Source organism: Galeopterus variegatus, unplaced genomic scaffold (genome assembly GCF_000696425.1).
Source record: "Galeopterus variegatus unplaced genomic scaffold, G_variegatus-3.0.2 Scaffold2727, whole genome shotgun sequence".
NCBI lineage: Eukaryota > Metazoa > Chordata > Mammalia > Dermoptera > Cynocephalidae > Galeopterus > Galeopterus variegatus.
The window spans coordinates 227,029-248,080 of NW_007728838.1; the positions used below are offsets into that span (position 1 = coordinate 227,029).

Genomic DNA, 21,052 nt, shown 5'->3' on the forward strand with positions numbered 1-21,052 from the left:
GCAGCCCGCACCTCGCTCAGCCAGTGAGCGGCCGGTCTGTATGTGGGATCCGAACCCTCGGCGGGAGCGCCGGCACACTCCCAAGTGGCGCACTGTAGCAGTGCGTCACCGGGCTGGCCCCTGAAGGATCACTCTTAACACAGTCAGACTGTGTCCCCACAAGTCCACACACACACACACACACACACACACACACACACACACACACACAGCCAGGGAACACACAAAAGGCACAGAGGGAGCCAGCAAACACCAACACAGAACCGAACCAAACCAGCCTCCCGGCCAGGTATTTTTCCATGGCCCTGGGCACTAGAGATACAGCAGGGTAACAGGGAGAGTTCGGCGCTGGCTGCCCCACTTGCCCCAGCAGCTTGGGGCCTAAGTCAAATTCCCAGCACAGGGTCCCATCCATCTCCGCATTACCTTTTGCCACAGGTCTGGTGACAGTGAGCCACGCAGACTGGTTAGCTTCACCAATATAATTGGAAACCTTACACACATACTCCCCGCTCTGGGCCTCTGTCACATTGAACAGGGTCAGCACCTCCGCATCCGAGCTATTAATCCCCGAATGCTGGAACAAACCAACGACACACCAGTCAGTTGGGCAAACGCTGCGATGTGGCCGTACTTAGCTCCCATGTAACTTCCAGGCAGGCCCAGGGAGCTAAGGCAGGGGAGATACTAAGTGTGATTTGTCATCTTTCCCTTTTTAGCAGGACAAAACAAGTTGACTTCAAAAGTCCAAAGCACTTGATTGAAAAAAAATATATCACTGCCACAAATGAAATGTTCTGTTTCTGTTAAACCCACTCCTCCCAAAGCAACAGGCCCACCTGCTACAGAGCAGCTTCAGCACTAATAGCGAAGAGAAGGGACGGCCAGTAAACCTTTGGGACAGCCAAGCCAGGGCAGGATGAGGCCTAACTCTGGGACAAAGAGGTAAACAACTTTCCCAGCTTCTGGTTACTTCCTGTTGGAGATTTAGGCAATTGCCTTCCCTGGATTAATGGAGCACTCGGGGACAGTGGAAGTCTGGGAGTGAGAGGGAAAGGAAGAGAGTGCCATTACTCCCCATGCTGCTTACAACTTCCACGTGGCATTTGCGTTTCCAGCTCTACTTAAGCTGTGCCCTTATTCACCCCATTTGCCAGAAAGACCGTCATTTGGGAATCAGGCTGAGACTAGGACGTGCTCGCGGGAAAGGCTTTGGTTCTGGGCAGTGAAAAAGCAGGAGTCCAGATGCCTCCTTGAGTGTCTGGCCCAAAGCCCCAGCAGAGTCCCTCTCAAAGCTCTGTGGAAGGCAGCACTGCCCCCTCCCCCTGCCCTCCATTCCCAAATCACCTCCAGTGTGTGATCTTTGTCACTAGTCCTGGGGAAAGTGGCCAGATCTCTGCTAAGATGGAGTATGCGCCTAAAGGGTAAGGAAGAGTCCTAATCCCGGCACTGAGCCTGACCACAGGGACCCTAGGAGACCCTGGTCTCCTACCCCGCACACTGGCCCATGACGACTGGGGCCAAGATTACCTTCAAGATCTGGACGTAGGGCAGGTTGTCTGGACCGATCTTACTCCCATTCACCTCGATGTGCTTTAGCCACTGGATGTGAGGCTGTGGGTCGCTGTACACCTTGCACATGAACTCCACATTGCTGCCCAGGGCCACCGTCTTGTTGGCGGGCAGCCCTGCCTGCAGGATGGGCCGGTGAGGGGACCGCTCTAGGGCAGAAGGTGAGGAGAGGCTCATCAGGCCCTACCGCACCTGGTTCTGGTTGGGATGCTGACTGAGGGCATCCCACAGACGGCTGAAGAGAGGTACACCCACACCAGTACCCCCTTGGCCTTCCAAGTGAGGGTCAGTGAACTTCCCCATGGCTCTGCTGAGCCCCAGACCCCCAACCTGAGCTGGGAGAAGGGACACTCTCTTCAGGCCCTAAGCTATCGGGAACCTCCTACCCCAGGCATATCCATATTTACAGGCATGTAAGTCTCTCCTGCCTTAATGGAGTGTTCTATAACTTAGTCACACCCCAGACCACAGCACAGCCTACTTCTCCTTAGCCAAAATGACAGCGAGTCACTTAGACTCCTGCTGGCTGAGGCATGGTCCAGGGGCAGTGGCACCAGCATCACCCAGGAGTGTGTTAGAAATGTGGAATCACAGACCCTACCCCAGAACCCCTGGACCACAGCCTCCTATTACTCCATATCATCAAAACCAAGACAGAATGCCATCTGTGATGCACCTTAAGATCTCTAGGGAACAAGACTCACAACTTCTAGAAGGAACAGGCTGCAGTAACAGCCCTGAGAGGCATGACATTCTTCCTAGAGTCTCCTGTGATACTCTGGAGTCAGCACAGGCCTGGACTTCTGCATTAACAAGTTGTTGGCCTCTCGGAGCCTCAGTGCACTCTTGTGTACAGCTAGTCTAACAGTGTCCACCTTTGCAGGGGTGCTGTGAGAATCGCTGGCATGTACTTAAAGAGCCCAGCATACTGCTGGCATTCATTAGCAATGGCTACTATTAGTGCTACACTGAGGGTCACTGCACCAGCCACGTCCCTCAGAACAGACTGTCAACAGCACCTTCCATTTCACAGTGGCAGCTTTGAGATGAACTCCTGTCTCAACATCTTCACTCTACAGATAAGAAAGATGAGGTTCAAAGCGGGGAGTGACCTGCTTAAGGTGACAAAGTCAGGAAATGACAAACAATGTCACGACTCCATCGCTAGGAAAGCTGGACACCGAGGCTGTTTTCTCCACACCCCTGCCCTGCCCTCCTGCTGCCTCTGCCTGCTTACCCACAACATCGAGCTGGTAGGTGTGGTTAATGCTGCCATATGCATTCTCCACAATGCAGGTGTAGTTGCCCTTATCAGAGGGCACCACAGAGTCCATTATGATGCTCCAGGTGGCGTAACGGACCTGAAGGGAAACACACCAAAGGGCTCTGTTGACGGTCTGGAGGAAAATGTGGGCAGAAGTCACATGGGAATGCTGGTACCATGTGCTCCCCCACAGCCGGTGGCCCCGCCCTGCAGCCTGCCTGGATGAGGCAGAGAGCCCCGTCCTCGGCCCACCGGTAGATGGTCGTGAGGATGCTGAAGCCTTCCCCATGGTGTTCAAGTCCCTGTGTCACTCAGGGCCATCTGTGGTCTGCACAAATGTGACATCTGCAAACTGCCCCTAATACATCAGGAACCTTCCCAACTCTGTACCTCTGCCCATGCCAGTCCTGTGCCCGGGACGGCTCTCCTGCTGAGAGCTGGCCCTGTCTGTCCTTGACATCTCATTTCAAAAACCATCTCCTCCAGCCCAGTCTCTGGTCAGAACTGTGCTCACCCCTCCCTCTGGACCTCTACTGCAGCACAGATCACAGTCTGCTTTTCATGACATCGGCCCTCCTAGTAGGCTGGAATGTCTTTCTGGAAACGATGTCTTGTACCATCTAAGCACAGTGCCTTGCATTCAGTAAGTGCTTGAATGTTTCCCTATTCTTTAGGATTCCCTCTACTTTTTAAATACAGGATTAATGGGAAAAAGGGAAGCTAGCTGAGATGAGAGTGAAACTGGGATTATAAAGATGATCAGAGACTCTCAAGAAAGGATCATGATAAAGACATTCTTCCTGCAAATATAAATGGGCAAAGGATATAACACAATTTGCACAAGAAGAAATGAAAATTTCTTATTAACATACGAAAATTCTAACTTTGTTAATAAGCAAAATACACAAGAGAACAATGAAATACAGTAGTCATCCTTATCTGGGGGGGACATGTCCCAAGACCCCCCACCCAGCAGATGCCTGAAATCGTGGATAGTACTGAACACTATTCGTACAGTATAGTTGACCCTCCCTATCCATGGGTTTGGCAACTATGGATTCAACCGACCACAAATTACAAATACTTGGGAAAAAAATTCCTCAGAGTTCCAAAAAGCAAAACTTGAATTTGTTGTGTGCAAAGTACTATGTTGAACTCACATGAATGAAGTCATGTGCAGGCCTTGTGTTAGGTATTAAAAGTAATCTAGAGGTGATTTAAAGCACATGGGAGGAGGCACGTAGGTTATATGCAAATACTGTGCCTTTTTTTATATTAGGGACTTGAGCATCTGCGGATTTTCGTATCTATGGGGGTCCTGGAACCAATCCCCCATGGACACCGAGAGATGACGGCACTATGTTTTGTCCTATGCACACACACCTATGATAAGGTTAATTTATAAATTAGGCACAAGAGGTTAATGACAATAACTAATAATAAAATAGAACAATTATAAAAATATATTGTAATAAAAGTTATGTGAATGTCGTCTCTCTCAAAATATCTTATTGTACTGTACTCACCTATATTTGGCTACAGATAATTGAAACGGAGGAAAGTGGAGCCTCGAGTAAGGGGGACGACTATACTTTTATCTGTCAGATTTGTTGGCAAAGGTATCATGAACTTGTCATTCTGATGCTCTGCTACTGAAGAGTGAATTAGTTTTCTCTTTTAAGAAAGTAATTGGGTAACATGCTTATGCTCTGATTTCACTTCTAGCAATCTGTCCTAAGGAAGCACGTTTAAAAATGCTGATGAAGATATTTGCTCCAACATTATTTATAATAGTGAAAAACTAGAAAATACCTAATAGCCACAAAATAGTTCATTGAATTCTGGGATATTTTAATAATGGAATCTTATGTAGCCTTGAAAAATTATCTTTCAAACACTCATGCTTGAAATACAACACATTCCTAACAAATGACAAGATAAATTATATACACAATGTGATCAATTATGTACAAACTATATACACAGAAAAAGACTGAAAAGATTTTAAAATTTTATTTGTACTTTTTGTAGTTGGAATTTTAAAAAGCACATTCCCGGGGCCAGCCCGGTGGCACAATGGATAGTGCGCTGCTTGGGAAGCGCGGCAGTGCTCCCGCCCGAGGGTTCGGATCCCACATGCAGACCGGTTCCCGCTCACTGGCTGAGCGAGGCGCGGGAGCAACACCGAGGGTTGCGATCCCGTTGCCGGTCCCCGGTCCGGTACGGGGGCAACACTGAGGGTTGCGATCCGTTGCCAGACACGGAAAAAGACAAAAGACAAAAAAAAAAAAAATAAAATAAAAAAAATAATAAAAAGCACATTCCCTTTAGAGTTAGAAAACATTACTAAAAACAATTAGAGGAATATAATAAGGATTTTCCAACTCAGCTTCTCTCATTCCGCTTACCCTAACTTTCGTAGAGATACGCGTACACATACCTTGTATCCTCCAATCCTGTGGTCAGGTTTGAATTCTTTGCCATTTTTTAACCAACGCAGCGTGGGGTTGGGCGTCCCACTGGAAGGGCATTTGAATTTCACGGTCTTGGCAGCTGGCACTGCATGCAACTTCTTTTCCATCTTTTCTGGGGACGTCCAATATGGAGCCACAGCTGCCCGGGGAAAGCCAAGAGACGGGCGGGGTGGGGGGAGTGGTCAGGCTCAGGAGGGAGGGCCCAGGCCAGGACCTGGAAGTGCCCTGCCCATCTGCCCAACACCTGTGGCCAATGCCAGGTGTTTATCAGAACATTTACTGGGATCGCAGTTGGGCGTCATGACCCCACGTGCCCTCTCCTCCCCCTTCCCTCTTAAACCCAACCGCCAGATCGCAGGGCAGTAAGGTAGGAAACAGTGTCTCACGCATACGGTTTGGTTTGGTGTTATCTGTCTCCTTCTCCTCTGAAGAGGAGTCATCATCATCGTCGTCATCCTCTGAGGAGGGGAGAGCATCTATGGGAAGAAGAAGGGGCACTGAGGTCCCCCCAAGGCACCTCGAAGATTTCCAAACATATCAACAGTCACCCATTCAGGCTGGTACACACCAATGAAGAACACCAATCCCCCCACCCACCACCACGTCCCGCTTTTTCCTTAGTGGCCACCTCCCAGTGGGAGAGAAACTGCTTAAGAACTGCATGGTCCTGTGCTTGTCCCCTTCTGCCCCCAACCCAATGCACTTCCCCTCTCTGCCTAGAAGCCTTCACACTGGGTGGTTCCATCAGGGTCAGCTGTTCTTCTTTAATTTAATCCACCCTGCACTCAGAGGCACTGCCTCAACTCACATGCCACCTAGATGTGCTGGGTCTCAGAACTAGCTGCTGTGGAACCTGTGTCTTTCTTTGGACTGTCAGCCATTGAGAAACCCAGGCAGGTCTAGGCACACTGTGGCTAGAAGATATTTCCAAAGACATGGGCTGGACAATCTACAGTCAGAATTTTTCCAGCATGCATCCGCTAAGGATTGGGGGATGCCCTTCTTAACCAGAGCAGGCAGGGAGCCCACCCCACAGCCTGCAGCTGCCACCACCTCTCCCCAACAAGTAGCCACCCCTTGTAAGAACAGGCTTGACACACATGTGGTCACCAATCAAGTTTCAGGCTGGATCTTTATCCAGCCCTTCCTAGCACTTTGGGGGCTCTGGAGGGAAATAAAGAGCCACCACCTCTCCCCAACAAGTAGCCACCCCTTGTAAGAACAGGCTTGACACACATGTGGTCACCAATCAAGGTTCAGGCTGGATCTTTATCCAGCCCTTCCTAGCACTTTGGGGGCTCTGGAGGGAAATAAAGAAGGCAAGTCCCTTGGTCGGGGGGTAGGCTCTAAATGATGCCTAGGAGGAGGTGCCAAGTTGGGACCCTGGGGTGCATGAGGGCATAAAGAAACTCTCAGCTCTACTTCCTTTGTTCCTGGTTTTCTGAAAGTCTCACTCTAAAAACAGCAGATTCACAAAGTCACCGAGCCCTGGGGTTCCCTGCCTACCTGCCGCCTTCCCGCCCCACCCCCAGCACAGCTCCAGAACCTGGAGAACAGTTGTTTCCATAAAGCCTGTGGACATGGCGGTGCACCTGGGTCCTTTCCTACCATGTTCTGGGGCTGTAACCACTAAGTCGAGTACCAAGTCCAAATGGCAAGGGAGTGACAGGATGGAAGCTAGATGAGCATCACTAAGCATCCCGGAGATCTGAGCAAGCTGTGGTGGGAACATCACGGGGTCTTAACACCCAAAAGCATCAGTGTCACCTCCAAGGAAGATCTTGGAAGCCCCAGATCTCTGGCCTGGGGACTGCCCCACCTGGTCACCCCTCTGAGAGCTAAGCCACACGCGGGCAGGGAGCAGTGTTAGTGGGCAGCAGTTTCTGAAGCAGAGTCGGGGCAAATCATGGAAGGGGAGGAGGTTCACCTCCCCTGAAGCTGGCAGAGAGGGTTGGAGAGGTAGATCCAGATACAGGGCGAAGTCAGGGCTTTGCTACCAACCTGAGACATTGACGGAGAAGTAGGTGGTGTCGCTGCCCGAGGGGCTGCTGGTCACGCAAGTGTAGAGGCCGGAGTCGGCAGGCACGGACTCCCGCACCTCCACCTCCTCCCCTGTGATGCGGGTACGGTTGCTTTCCACCAGCTGTACCCCGTCCCGCAGCCAGTTGATGCTCTGCACATCGTCCCGCAGCCGACAGCGAAGCTGCAGCAGGTCGCCAGGGTGGACCAGGAAGGACTCCACTTCCACAGGGGCTCCCCAGGGCTGGGCTGCAGCCACCACAGGGGCCGGGAAGAGGAACCAAGGACCGGGAGAAGGAGGGAGGGGAGAGATAAAGGGCATTACGCAGCCACACTGAGCTGCAACGCCCTGGCATCACCTGCTCGGGCTACAGAGCTGGGGGGGTGGGGACAGGAGTACAGGGTCAGTCGGAAATGGCTGGCTACCTGGGAACCCCCATCTCTTCTCTTCCACCCCGCTCCTCCAAAGGTCAAAGAAGAAAGAGGCAAAGTTAGGAAGCGGCTGCAGCAGCATTAAGCAGATCAGTTTCATTTCCCTCCATCCTAGGGGGAGAGGTCGGCCCTCCCCAGGACTTCTTTACATCCACAGTGTCCTCCCCACACGCTCTGTTCCTTGCCAAGAATGTCCACTTCCCAGAGGAACGCCCTATCTCCTTTTGGCTAGGTCAGCCTTCCCTTTTGCATAGTAACAGTTGAACAAACCTCGCCCCTCAAACATCCAGCAGCCCCCACCCAAGTTGAGAGAAGGCAATTTGTCAACCGGGGGCTCCGGGTTCACGTGACTCGGCGAGGGTGGGGGTCTGTCCCCCCAGCGAGGCAGATGCATAGTGAGACAGACAACCCAAGGAGAGGTCAGCTCAGGGGAACCTCGAGCTAACAGGTGTCCAGCCAGAGGATTCGGAGCTTTTGACTATATTAGGAACGGAGGCCTGCAGCTGCCGCAAACCCCAGTTGTGCTGGCAGCAGAAGCTGTTACACACAAAGGTCCTTTTCTCCTCGTCCTGCTGCCCGCTCACCCACTCCTGTCCCCACCTTCCCCTCCCCCAACACACTGTCACACACGTCCACTCTCCATTCCTCCATCACCTCTCTTCTCTGCGGCAGCAGCTCTGGGTCCACCCAGGTCGTCCACTGCTCATGAGATCCAATGCTGCCGACAGCACCTGTGCCTCTCCTGCCACCAGGAAGGCAGTGACCTGGACATGCTTTGCAGTCAGCATCCTGGCACTCATGACCTGTCTCCTGAACAGCCCCTCTTCTCCCATGACGGGGAAATGAAGTTTCCATTTCCCATTAGGATGCTCCAACATACTCCTGACATCTTCCTCCACCAAAAGAACGCACTAAGTGCCTCTCGCTTGGTGCCACCCAACTGCCTTGGAGAGGCTCACAGGGAACTGCCTTGGGCCCCGATGTGCGCAGGTGAAACCCAGCACGCTTCCCGCAGCCCCTGCCTGTCCCGGCTCCCGCTGCCCACCTCCATGGCTGACAACCCCGCCTGGAAGCTGTTTCTCATGCCCAGTCTGGATGAGGTGCCCTCCCACCACACCTGCCATGCTGAAGGACAGTCCCCTTTCTCATCTGAGTTCCGAGGGTGGGGATGCATCAGATTTACCTTCAAATCTCCAGCACCTAGTCCCATGCCTGGCACCCAAGAGCTGCTCAATAAATGCTCGCTGAACACAAGACACACCTTGTCACTGACTTCCTCTCCTGACTCGCTTTTCTCTTTCCTACCCCTCCCCCCATTTTAATGAGCATCTTTCTGAAGCGCTCAACAGGTTTCCATGAGAAACCTTGCAAACGAAAACGGGTGTCGGGAGCATCGGAAGGTACCAGAGACTAACAATGGTTTTCCTCACAGGGGCCTTGGGGCCACAACAGAGGGTGTGGCTGCGCAGCCAAGGCGGGGGGCCTGGCCCATGCCAACCTGCGGGTCCCCCCCCCATCTTAGATGCTGAGTCATCGAAAGTGGGGGCACTGCTTTAAAAGGGTTCAAAACCACGAGGCTAGCACACATTTATTTTTGTGAATCCGGTCAAGGGGAACACCACAAAGGTGAGCAGACCACACAACGGACTAAAATAAGCTTTTGTGGGTCTTGGAAAAGGTTATTCTTCCCATTTTTAACGGTTTGTGGTTTTGCCAAATGTAGGTAGAAGGAAAGCAGTGGGGACTCGACTCAAGGCAAACAGCAGACACTCCTATTGATCACGTCTCATTTCCCTCAAGTGACCTCACTGATTAAATATTTTGTAGCTCGTGATCTGTACCAGCCGTTGGTCAACAGTAAACTCAACATCTCAGCCTGTGGCATCACACAGCCTATTGTGACAGGACCCAGAGAGGGGAAGTAGCTCCCGAAGACAAGAACACGGCAAGGAGCACCCGCGGGCACCCCCAGAAGCACACGCAAGTGTGCCAGCCCCGCCGAGATGCTCGCCTCCCGCCTGCCCCAACCAGGACGCCAGACAAACTCTTCTACAGAAAGCCTCAAGAGCCAGCTTCCTTTTCTCCTGACACAACTGTTTAGACCTCGATTCCCTTCCAAACATGTCTCGGGTTTGCTCTGTCCTCACCACCTCCCAGTAGCATCTTGGGATAATCTCCTAAGTGGCCTCCCGGGCTGGAGTTCAGACCCACTTCTGATCAAGAGCCTGTGCTGTGTGTAGATAAGGCCCACATCCCCGCTTGGCCTGCAGTCCCCCAGCCTGCTCCCACCTTCTCTGTGCAAGGGGCTTCCTTCCCCTCCCAGGGCCTGCCACTCCGTCTGGCTGTGCTCCACCGCGGGTGCACCCCTGCCCCACAGAGCTTACTCTACGGAAGACGGTCAGTCTCTCTCAAGGGGCCTCCTGTGCAGACTACTCAAAAGCTGCCTTTGAAAATGTCCAGGAAGCCTTCTGCCTACAGGAACGTCTCTAATTTTCTGTAAAACAGTGACTGTCTGAACCACACAAATTCATACTCAATTCCATACCATCTTGTATGGTTCCTTTTTTAAACATCAGAGATAATTCATGTACCATAAAAGTCACCCATTTAGAGTGTACAATTCAATGGTTTTTAGTATATTCAGAGTTGTGCAACCATCAATGCAATCTAACTTTAGAATATTTTCACTACTGCCAAAATAAATCCCATATCCAGAGCAGTTACTCCCCATCGGCCAGCCCCGTCCCCAATCTAAGTAACTGATCTGCTGATCTGCTTTCTGTCTTTATAGGTTTGCCTGTTCTGGGTATCTCGTATTAGCGGAATCGTGCAATGCATGGTCTTCTGTGACTGGCTTCTTTCACTTAGCATAATGTGTTCAAGGTCCTTCCATATTGTAACATGTCTCAGGACCTCATTCCTTTTAATGGCCTAATACCATTGCATTGTCCCAATATACCACATTCTAGTCATCAATTAGTGGACATTTGGGTGTATTATTTCTTAACCGTCAAAAGTGTTTGTGTCTTGCCTCTCCTAAGAATTAGCAAACACAGAGCAGAATTGTTTATTATCATTTCTCCACGGTGCCTAACAATGTCAGAAACAGAGAAACTACTCAATAGACCTTGAACTGAATTTAGCATCTGGCAAAAGCTAATTTTCAGAGGAACCAAAAATCAGTCTAGGGCTCTTGGGTTACGTTGGCTTTTTCATTGCTAGCAGGTACCCTTGGATGTGTCAGACTCTCCATTTACAAGGCAGGGAGAATGCCACTTTCTTTTGCGAGGTGATGGAAAGGGAACCAACCGCTGGTTTGTTTGCTGGGTCCTGCCCGTCTGCGTCACTGCCCTGACCTTGGGGAGTCCTATCTTTTTGTCTTTCCAGTGCCCCCCACTTAAATCCTCATTAGAAAGGCCCTTGCATCTCCAGCTCCGGCTCCTCTGAACTGGCCTCTCTCTGGTCAAGACCAACGGGCCACGTTAGGTGTCAATTAGCAAGAGAAGAGCTGTAAGGTGGCTGATTTAAGGGCATCACTGCTTGCCACCAGCCCACAAGAGCCAAGTCATTATTCTCCATCCTTCTTTTTGTCTTTCCAGTGCCCCCCACTTAAATCCTCATTAGAAAGGCCCTTGCATCTCCAGCTCCGGCTCCTCTGAGCTGGCCTCTCTCTGGTCAAGACCAACGGGCCACGTTAGGTGTCAATTAGCAAGAGAAGAGCTAACTGATGCTTTTATTGGGCTGGTCATGAAAGATGAAAAAAAGAAAGCCAGCTTATTGCTCAGCCACTTGAAACCAACATTCTGACTCTCAGAGAACCTGGTTCATTGGAACCAGGTGGAAATGTAGTCCTCAAGTGTACAAAGGGGATGCTGAGAAGGAGGCCAATCAAATGCTTGCTTTATGCACCTCCTTTCCTGAGAGACGAGGTGGGGAGTGGAGGCTGGAGGACATTTGGTTTCTGGGTTCCCTGATGACCTAGCCAGAGGCTGGAAATGTTTGGCTGCGAGTCAAATTGCAGCATTCAGTATTACAAGTTCTAGGCACCATGTGTTAAAATTGCATTGTGGAAAAAAAAAAGGGTGCATTGTGCTTCAGTGCCAACAGAACAGAGTCACTGTCATCAGCACCAGGCGTGGGAAGGGCAGGGCTAGGACTTAGCTTGAACATCCTTAGAGGACTCAGGCTGCCAATGCATTTCCAACACCTGGGACAACTCTTCAGAAAACAGGAGAGAACAAAGGCTCCGGCTTAGCTGCTAAAAATCTGAGACCGAGGAGGCTTCTAGTCCTGATGCAGGCTCCTGGGACAATGTAGGTGTTGGGTGGATCATGGAAAGTGGTGCAGGCTCTATTTAATGCTCCCTTCAGTGGCGGTGAAAGGGATTCATACACCATCCCGCTTCTCTAATGACACCTCTTTACCGCTGGGCAGGGGGCAGGACGAGGAACAGGCTGGGACCCCTCTTTTCAGTAATCCTTAAGGAAGCAGTTAGTTTTGGAACATAATTAATGTTAATAAAGCCCTACTGAGTCCCTCTCCCTTCCTATCCACCCCCCAATACTGCAGCTTTGTTAACTCCCAACAAGCCAACAGGTATGGTATTTTGCGTATAGCAGGACTGGCCCGAAATCTCCCACAGTAATTTAGTGGTAGCCCTGCCTTGGGTACGTCAGATCAGATCCAAGTTCTTGACTCTAAAAGCCATGGGCAGTGTGTGTGGTGGGGGAAGGGAGCCTTGAGGGGGCCCAAACCTATACAATCCTTGTCATTCTCATGAGAAAATGAGACCCAGTTCCTGAAAAGCCGAGGAGAAGACAGGGAACTTTCTTCAAAATAGTTATGATTAGGTGACTCTGGGAGCCCTATCACTGTGCAAGGAGAGATGGGCTAAACAAAGGCACAGAAGACATACACCCTGCCTGCCCTAACTGGGTGATAAGGTTCACCCAACACCTTGATATGTACGAAGCACCTTACACAGCCACACGGACACCTGGAGAACACAGGAAGCAAGTCCAGGCAGTCCAGGCAGGCTCTTCAGTCACAAAACTGAAGTACTGGTGCCACAGCAGGGGCTGGACAACATGGCAGGGAAGGCGGAGAGGAGCAAATGCAGGATTTAGATGAGGGAAAACTCAGGGGGGAGCGGAAAAGAACGGGGTGCTCATGAGCAGGGCGGTGCCTTGGGGGGAGGGCAGCGTGAGATGAAGCCAGCCTGGAACAGAAGGTTCATGGCAGAAAACGGAAGAGTCCCAGGAAACGTAGCTCTCTGCAGTGACTCTCTCTGCCGGCCATTCACGCCCCGTGTACAAATACACCTGAAAAGGCGTTTTGAAACCCTTTACCAGCCCTGGTCCCATAATGGCCAATTTGGTCTGGAAGTTGTCCATCCCGAAGCCCCATCACTCAACACGAACCTAAGTGCACACCCTGGCAGGGTACCACGTGCCTCCCGTACGTTCCCCGGGGTCACTGGGCAACTGTGTAAACAGCACCCCGAATACTGGCAATGCGCACAGCACGCTCACCGCACCCCACATGCTGCCAGTCACCCCGTCACGTCCCTGGACCTCAGAACTCAGTCTTCTGAGACGTGCCCAGTCACCTTCACCTGTTCGCGATATGCCTTCCCTGGGCTCGAGACGGACGTGGCTCTATCTTGCACTTATGTGGCGTGGCTGCGGGGCTGGGCCACCAGCATGTCTTATCCACACTGTGAGGTCTACACTCTACCGCCAACGGGCCCAGGGCTCCAACGACCTGCCCCCAGCAAAAGCCAGGCATCAGTCACTCGCATGACATCTCAGGGCAGCGACTTCTCTCCTCGCCGCTATTAAACCCGTGGGATTTGGGGCTTCGGGGGTACGAGAGTTGGCCCGGCCGCCCTCTCCAGTAACACGGGGGACTGGTGGTCTAGGAATGTTTACTGTCTCGGCACAAACTCCCCAGAGATAAGTGAGGGGCAATTGTGGGTGGGGAGGCACTCGGGGTGGCTTTGGAAGCAACTCGAAAGGAAGCCAGAAGGCCCAGGGGGCCCCAGGAGCCCTCTGCAGAGGTTTCAGTACGTTATTCGGGCTTTGAAATGGAGCCGAAAACTTCCTTTGGTGTGGCGAGACCGGGACAGAGCAGAGAATGTCACCTCGAGCCGGGTAAGCAGCACCCTCCGAGAGGGCCTGGGTGCGGCCAGGGAGCTGAGCCATGGGCCACCCCGGGCCAGGAGCGGGCTGACGCGGTGCCGACCCAGACCCAGGGGGTTTGGAGAAGGGCTTTTTTAAAAAGTTGAAAAAGAGAAACGGGTAAGAAGGAACATTTTGCATGCAAATGGGCCACGGCCAGAAGAGCCCATTAACACGTAAACCTCCACCTTCAGCCCCACAGAACGCCACAAAGGGGCCGAGGGACAATGGCGGCTGAATGGCCTCTGTCAGCAGGTCCCTCGCGCGTTGCCATGGGGACCCGGCCGGGCTGACTGAAGGCATTTCCTGAGGAGAAAGGCGCGCGCTCGGGCCGGGCTAATCCTGACAGGAAGCCGTCCTCGCCCAGCAGCCCGGGGCCTGGGCCGCGGCTCGGTTTTGTTTTTATTAAAAAAAGACTTCACTCTTTTGTGTGTCCCACCTCGTCACTGTAACTTAGTGCAGAGCCGCCTGTGCCGGCCAAAGCCACAGCCAGGGTCCTGGGCCCGCCCCACGACCCCCCAGATCTAGTTCCCCCAGCGCCGGGCAGGAGCCCCGAGCGGGCCGGTGCCGAGCGGGTTCCTGTCACGCTCACGGCGGGCACCGGGGGCCGGTCCGGCAGGGGCAACCCGCGCGCTCCAACAGCACGGTCCCCTGTGGGTCTCGCCCCCGCCCCACTGGCACCAGCGTCCCCTCCTCCCGCATCGGGCACAGCACTCTCCAGCGCCAGAAGGGCTGTCATGAAGTGATTAACAAAGGAACGTGCCCAGGAGCTGTTTTGAAAGAAACGCCCCTTCTTCCTCCCCAGCAAAAGCTCTCATGGCAACCGTTCCCTGACAGGCCCTGGGCAGTTCAACTGTCACCACACCCGCTTCCCGAGACTATTCCCCGCACACGTTGCTTCTCTCTCTCCTATCTTCCCAGCAGGCAAGAAGCGCCCTGAGAAGAGGGAGGTTCACTCAGTCACCCAGGAGCAGAGGTGGACGGCCTGCGGCTACAGGCCAGGGCGGTCTGAGCTCACAGTTCCTAGAAGTTTGTGTCACCATTTCACATTTGGCACCAGCCTTGGCAGGTTCAGGGAAGAAAGCCAACAACACAGCTGGTGGTGGAGACAGAAACTCCTGTGTGACAACTACCCCCCTAGACACAGTTGAGGGTAAATTAACATTTCCTGAGCAACTTGTAAGTGGAAAGAGCCATCCCCAATGAAGACTGAAAAAATGAAGGAAGCTCCACTCATGCCTCACGGTTTGAAGCCACGATTTGCAAAGCCCAGGCTCTCGCGTGTAGACCTCCCCCTAGACAGATTTTGAAACTGGCAGTTTGAAGACTCCTAGAGAGGAAAACATGCTATTTTAAAGGCATTAAGCCTGGGGCCAGCAGCTCCCCTGGAGGCCTATGGAAGCCTCTAGAGCCACATTACGTGGGTCCTATTTTGAGAAAAGGAGTGAGAGCCTCTGCTCAATGATAGAAAGCTCCCCAAAGGAACCCAAAATTCAGTAAGGGCCATTTATGTGGACTGTAGGTTGGGGGGATGTAGACACAGGTGGGGCGTCTTCTCCTGACTTTATTGAAAGTCATGTCTAACTGTAAAGCTAAAGGACAACTGGTCACCGACTGTCACAATGCATGAGTAAGAACATCCTCCACTAACTTGTTAGCTGAAGTGGGGTGTGTGTGTGTATGTGTGTGTGTAGGGTCCTGCTGTTACAGGGGAGCTCGGACCCTCCCACCTCTGGCCCAGAGCCCAGGCCTCCCAGCCATGTGTCTGCAGCTGCGACCTGTCATGCACTTCCTGGTCTGGGTTCTGTAATGGAAAGATCATTAAGAGCAGGGGAGGGACCCTGCAGCTCCCACTCTCTGCTGTGCTCTGACCTTAAAGTCCGGTCAGGTTCCTTAAAGAAAAGAATGCATTGCCTGCCTCTCACCTCTCCCTCTCCCTCTCCCGCCCCCACCCCCGCCCTCCGTGGGCCTCTTGGGCAGCCTCCCCTCCCTGCTGCTCAGCAGAGCTTGTTTGGGGAAGGGAAGGCCAGCAGCTGGGCAGGAAAGAGTTGCCATTCCCCAAACTTGCTGATGAATGAGTAGAGGCCTCAGCTGTTTCCGAATGTGCCTCTAGACCCCCCAAATCCACAGTGGGTGCTCGAGAGCACCACTCCCCAAGGCTGTCCGCACCCCCCAGTGCCCGCCGTCCTGGCCTCACCACTGCAGCGCCGGGTCCCGGTCACCGCCCAGTCCGGAGTGGACGGGAACGGGCTCTTCATAAAGCTACATTTTTTTCAGTGTAAAGAATTGTCATCATTTTTCCATTATGAAAACAAAGATGATAAAACATCCTTTTAAAGGAAATGGTGCAGGATGGGGTTACACGGGGCTGGAGGAGGGGAGCACAGGGAGTTAGGTCCGAGGGCAGAGACTCAGGGGAGGGGAGCAAGTTCTGCAGAGGGTGCTGGTGACGGCTGCACAGCAGCTCACGCCAACTGTACACTTAAAACTGGTCAAAATGGCAAATTTTATGTTATGTATATATATATATATATATTTTTTTTTTTCCCTTTTTTTTTGTCTTTTTTACTGACCGGTAACAGGATCGCAACCCTCGGTGTCACGCCCATACCGGGGACCGGCAACGGGATCGCAACCCTTGGTGTTGCGCCCGCACCACGCTCAGCCAGCGAGCGGGAACCGGCAAGCGGCGCACTCTCCAGTGTGCCACCGGGCCGGCCCATGTTATGTATATTTTATCACAATAAAAAAACCTAAACGGTGAAGGTAGTAGACAGTATTAGTTTATGACCCTATGTGGGTTCCAAAAGATGGGGGAAATTTCACTGGCCCATGAAACCTAAACATCTGTGGCCACCGGTCTGTTTCACAGATTTCTGGGACAGTGGGGACCCAGAAGTCGCTTCATTTATATCCCCATCTGTCCACACACCACAGTCACTCTTCAGTCTCATTCACTTTCACACACACAGCATGAAAGCTGAGCACTCGTGACTCACAGCTTTGGGAAATTAAAAGAACACGGCTGATGAATTTTTCTACCTGAGATGGCATGGCTCTCGGGTACAGAGACAGCAGGTGGAAGAATGAGGCGAAAGCCAGATATCTACACTCCTGCGCTCAGATGTCCTAGGGGATCGGAACGATCAGAATCCTGGGGAACAGATTCCTGCTCTCAGTAATGTCAACACTCTAGATGTCCTGAGGGAAGAGACAGCCTAGTTTGAGGTCCTTGTAAAAGCCATTCAGTCCCAAACTCGGCTTGAGCCGCAGGTGGCTGTCACAGGCTGGGTGTAGCAGAGTGGAAATCACTCAGATGACTGGCCCTACCACCAACTGTGTGACCCGGACAAGTCGCCTCCCCCAAGCCTCAGCTTCCTCCACTGTGAAGTGACAAGGCTGCCTGACTGGTCAGGCTCTGCCCAGTGGGTCTCCCCAGATCGAGGGGCAGGGTCCACTGCCCTCCCCTCCTGCCCCACCATGAGCACAGAGCTCCCCGGGCACAAGGGAAGGGAAGAGCCCTCCTTTAGTCGTCCTTAAGAAAATGGGTTCTGTTTTGCTCAAGGAGCTCTGGCCACCAGCACTTCAATAAATGCTTCTCATGTAGCTGAGAGGCCGTGACTGTCAGAAAGCCCAGGTATCCTTGAAGGATTCACTTTACTGTCTTTTTTTTTTTTTAAAGATGACTGGTAAGGGGATCTTAACCCTTGACTTGGTGTTGTCAGCACCATGCTCTCCCATGTGAGCCAACCGGCCATCCCTATATGGGATCTGAACCCGTGGCCTTGGTGTCATCAGCACCACACTCTCCCGAGTGAGCCACGGGCCGGCCCTATTTGCTGTCTTTTTTTGATGCTCATAATATACCAACCCATGAGAGCAGGTAGGCAGATAAGTTTTTTAAATGCATGGGGAGTTTGAGGATAGTGAAGAAAGGATAAAATTATAAAACGAATGCCACTTGTAAATGTCTTCAGGCGTGAATACAGTCTGTTGCTCAAATACGACGAAAGAAGTTTTGAATGCCAAATGGAGACCTTCACTCAGTAGTTCGTAAAGGAACCTGACTCTTCTAAGGTTCAAAAGCTAATTCCTAAAACCTAAGGAAAATAAACCTTAATTCCAAAAGTAAACTCTGAAGTTTGACAATAAAGGAACAGAGGTTTCTGAATGCAGAAGACTCTTCTAAGCGGTTGGAGAGCTAATCAGCATTCCAAAGACGCTGATAATTGACTTAGCTTGACTTAGCGGCGTCAGGAGGTCATTCCAGGAAGAGGGTCTCCTTCCTTCCCAGGGAAGCCTTTAGCCCACTTCCCCATTCCCGTCCTCCCTCCCCTCCCCCACCGCTCCCCCTCCCGCTGTATTCCGTCTTTCTCCTCCCAGACTCTAGACAGCCCGCCTTCCTCACCCCTCCCAGCAGAGGGGTTAGAGCTGTAGGCGCTGGTACTGACAAGACCACGGTTAGGCTATTAGCTGTAATCTTGGCAAGCTTATTTGTTTACAACTCTGAGCCCGTTTCCTAAGTCGTTTAATGGAAATGATAACACCTACCCTACAGACTTTTTTGAGGGGGTGAGAATTAATTGATATCAGAGATTCTCGAAGTGTGCTCCCCAGACCAGCAGCATCAGCATCCCCTGGGAACTTGTTAGAGCATCCAAGCTCAGGATCAAGAGCTCTGGAAGTGGAGCTCAGAGACGTGTTTCAATAAGCCCTCCAGCTGACACTGCACCACAAAAATCTGAGGACCACTGAATTAGATGACGTAAGAGCTCAGTACATGGTAGCAATAACTATTTCTCACCTATTTTCCTTACCTTCCCATTGAAAAAGGTTTTATTCCTAGCTTTTCCTTTTTTTTTTTCCTTTTTGTCTTTTTTACTGACCGGTAATGGGATCGCAACCCTCAGTGTCGCGCCCGTACCAGGGACCGGCAACGGGATCGCAACCCTCGGTGTTGCGCCCGCACCGCGCTCAGCCAGTGAGCAGGAACCGGTCTCCACATGGGATCCGAACCCTCAACGGGAGCGCCGCCGCCCTCCCAAGCGGTGCACTCTCCAGTGCGCCACCGGGCCGGCCCATAGCTTTTCCTTTTTAAAGCTAGAAATTTTATGTATCTTTTAAAAAAAAGAAGATGGATAGTAACTTACCTATGCATTCATTTATTCAAAAAGTATTAACTGAGCATGTAATATGTACTGAACATTTTTATATGTATGTGTGGGTGTGCATGTATACATATGTATGTGTATATATGTGTGTGTGATGCATGTATGTATATGTACGTGAATATCTGTGTGCGTATGTTTGTATATAGTTGTAGCCCACAATGATGCTCAATTTGTCCCTTCACTTGGAGGAAGAGGCCATCCATTCCCTGTGGTTTCAGATGTCCTCATAACCTGGGTTTTATGTACTTATTTGATGTAATCTTTGGATGACAACTCTTAAATGAGTTATTTATTATATTTGCATATGTCTTCTTTCTTTTAATAAAGCATGAGTATTCATTTAAATATTGTAGAACCCTGTACACAATATATACAAGCTATATGCAAATATATACTTAATATTATTATAAAGTAGCTGAAAATGTCTATGGCAATCCACAGCCTTATTGTTTAGCATATTCTTGATCTTTTTTTTAAAAGCACATTTTATGCTGTGCCCAGCACTCAGAGAAATCCAAAAATCAGGCAAAGCCTTGGCTCCAGAATTGAAGCTGAGAGCCTGGACCTGCTTAAGGGGCCTCCTGTGACCAACACAGCTTAATGGCATGTTGCCCTCATTTTTTCCACTTCTTGGATACTGCTAATTTAAGTGGTATTCAGAATACATAACTGTATTAAGAAGGGTAACTCCTTGCTATGAACCTAATGTTTTGTGTATCCCCAAAATTCCTACGCTGAGATCATAACCCCCAATGTGATGTTATTAGTACAAAAGGAATTTGGAAGGTAATTTGGTTTAGATGAGGTCATGAAGGTGGAGCCCCTTCATGGAATTAGCGTGTTTTTAAAAAAAAATTTTATCATTACACAATGTAAACTTTTTTTTGCGCATGTCTGGTAAGACTAACACTGGCCAGAGCTGCACCTAACCCCCACTGGCGAGGGCAGGGGAAGAATGGTATTTGTCCTGGGCCTCAAATTGAAGCATTCAAGAGGGGCCTCCAAGACTTTTGATATTTTCTCCCAGTGTAACAGGCAGAACTGGAGGAAAACACTTACCAACTTTCCATAGATCTGAGTTCTATTCTTGGGGCACTACAGTAGCACACCACAGATTAACACATATTGTTTAAATCTGTTATTATTCTGTAACTAGCCCAACTGCATTATACTATATTTGCGCTGTGAGCGCACCGGTCATCCCTATATAGGATCCGAACCCGCGGCGGGAGCGCTGCTGCACTCCCAGCGCTGCACTCTCTCGAGTGCGCCACGGGCTCGGCCCTTTTTAAATAAAAAATATAAAATTAATAAAACATTAACGTACTAAATGTAAACACTAAAAACAAACTTTTAGAACTCTCCCCCACCCTTTTTTGTATTTGCTCATTTTTAAAAAATACATTAGTAGCCTCAAAAAACCGCGAATGCCCAGACCCTGTGAAGCTTCTGACATGTTTATTTCCATCCATAAGACGTTGTTGAACCACAAGAGTTTTAGAAGCAACCTAGGTCGTTTATATGTCCGGGTGGTACCGCTACATTCTAGACCAAGTGTGACCTACAAAGAAAACTCAGATATGGCACCTGACACTTTGGGGACGTGTGATCCTGCAACTTCTCCAAGCAGGCGGTCTCTGGCTACAGTGGAAAAGGCAGCGTCAGTGGGTTTTTATTCTATTGGTTATTCTAGGGCAGCTTGCAGACCTGTGACTGACCTGTGACTGACACAACACCTCACAGTAAAGAGCAGCATGTCACAGGAGGAATGGCACAAGGTAAGCCCCTCCATCACAGACGTACGCACCGCCCCACAAGGATCGCAGAGCCGGATTCCTGTGAGATAAAGGGGACTGGGCCAGCAACGTTTAAATTCAAAAGTTGCTCTGCCTCAATTTGGGGGAGAAGCCCAATTTGAGATAGGGATGGAGTATAACACAG

The 21,052-nt window shown here is 51.0% G+C and overlaps 1 protein-coding gene across 1 annotated transcript in view; it reads right to left on the reverse strand.

Moving 5' to 3' along the window:
• The window catches only part of FGFR1 (fibroblast growth factor receptor 1), a 38,403-nt gene that overhangs the window by 8,464 nt on the left and 8,887 nt on the right, over positions 1-21,052 (reverse strand). Inside the window, exons 2-7 of the mRNA XM_008582816.1 lie at positions 7,312-7,578; positions 5,697-5,786; positions 5,277-5,449; positions 2,810-2,933; positions 1,531-1,721; positions 427-577 (exon numbers count right to left, since the gene is read on the reverse strand). Of these exons, the coding sequence (XP_008581038.1) occupies positions 427-577; positions 1,531-1,721; positions 2,810-2,933; positions 5,277-5,449; positions 5,697-5,786; positions 7,312-7,578 (996 nt within the window). The remainder of the gene's footprint in view (positions 1-426; positions 578-1,530; positions 1,722-2,809; positions 2,934-5,276; positions 5,450-5,696; positions 5,787-7,311; positions 7,579-21,052) is intronic.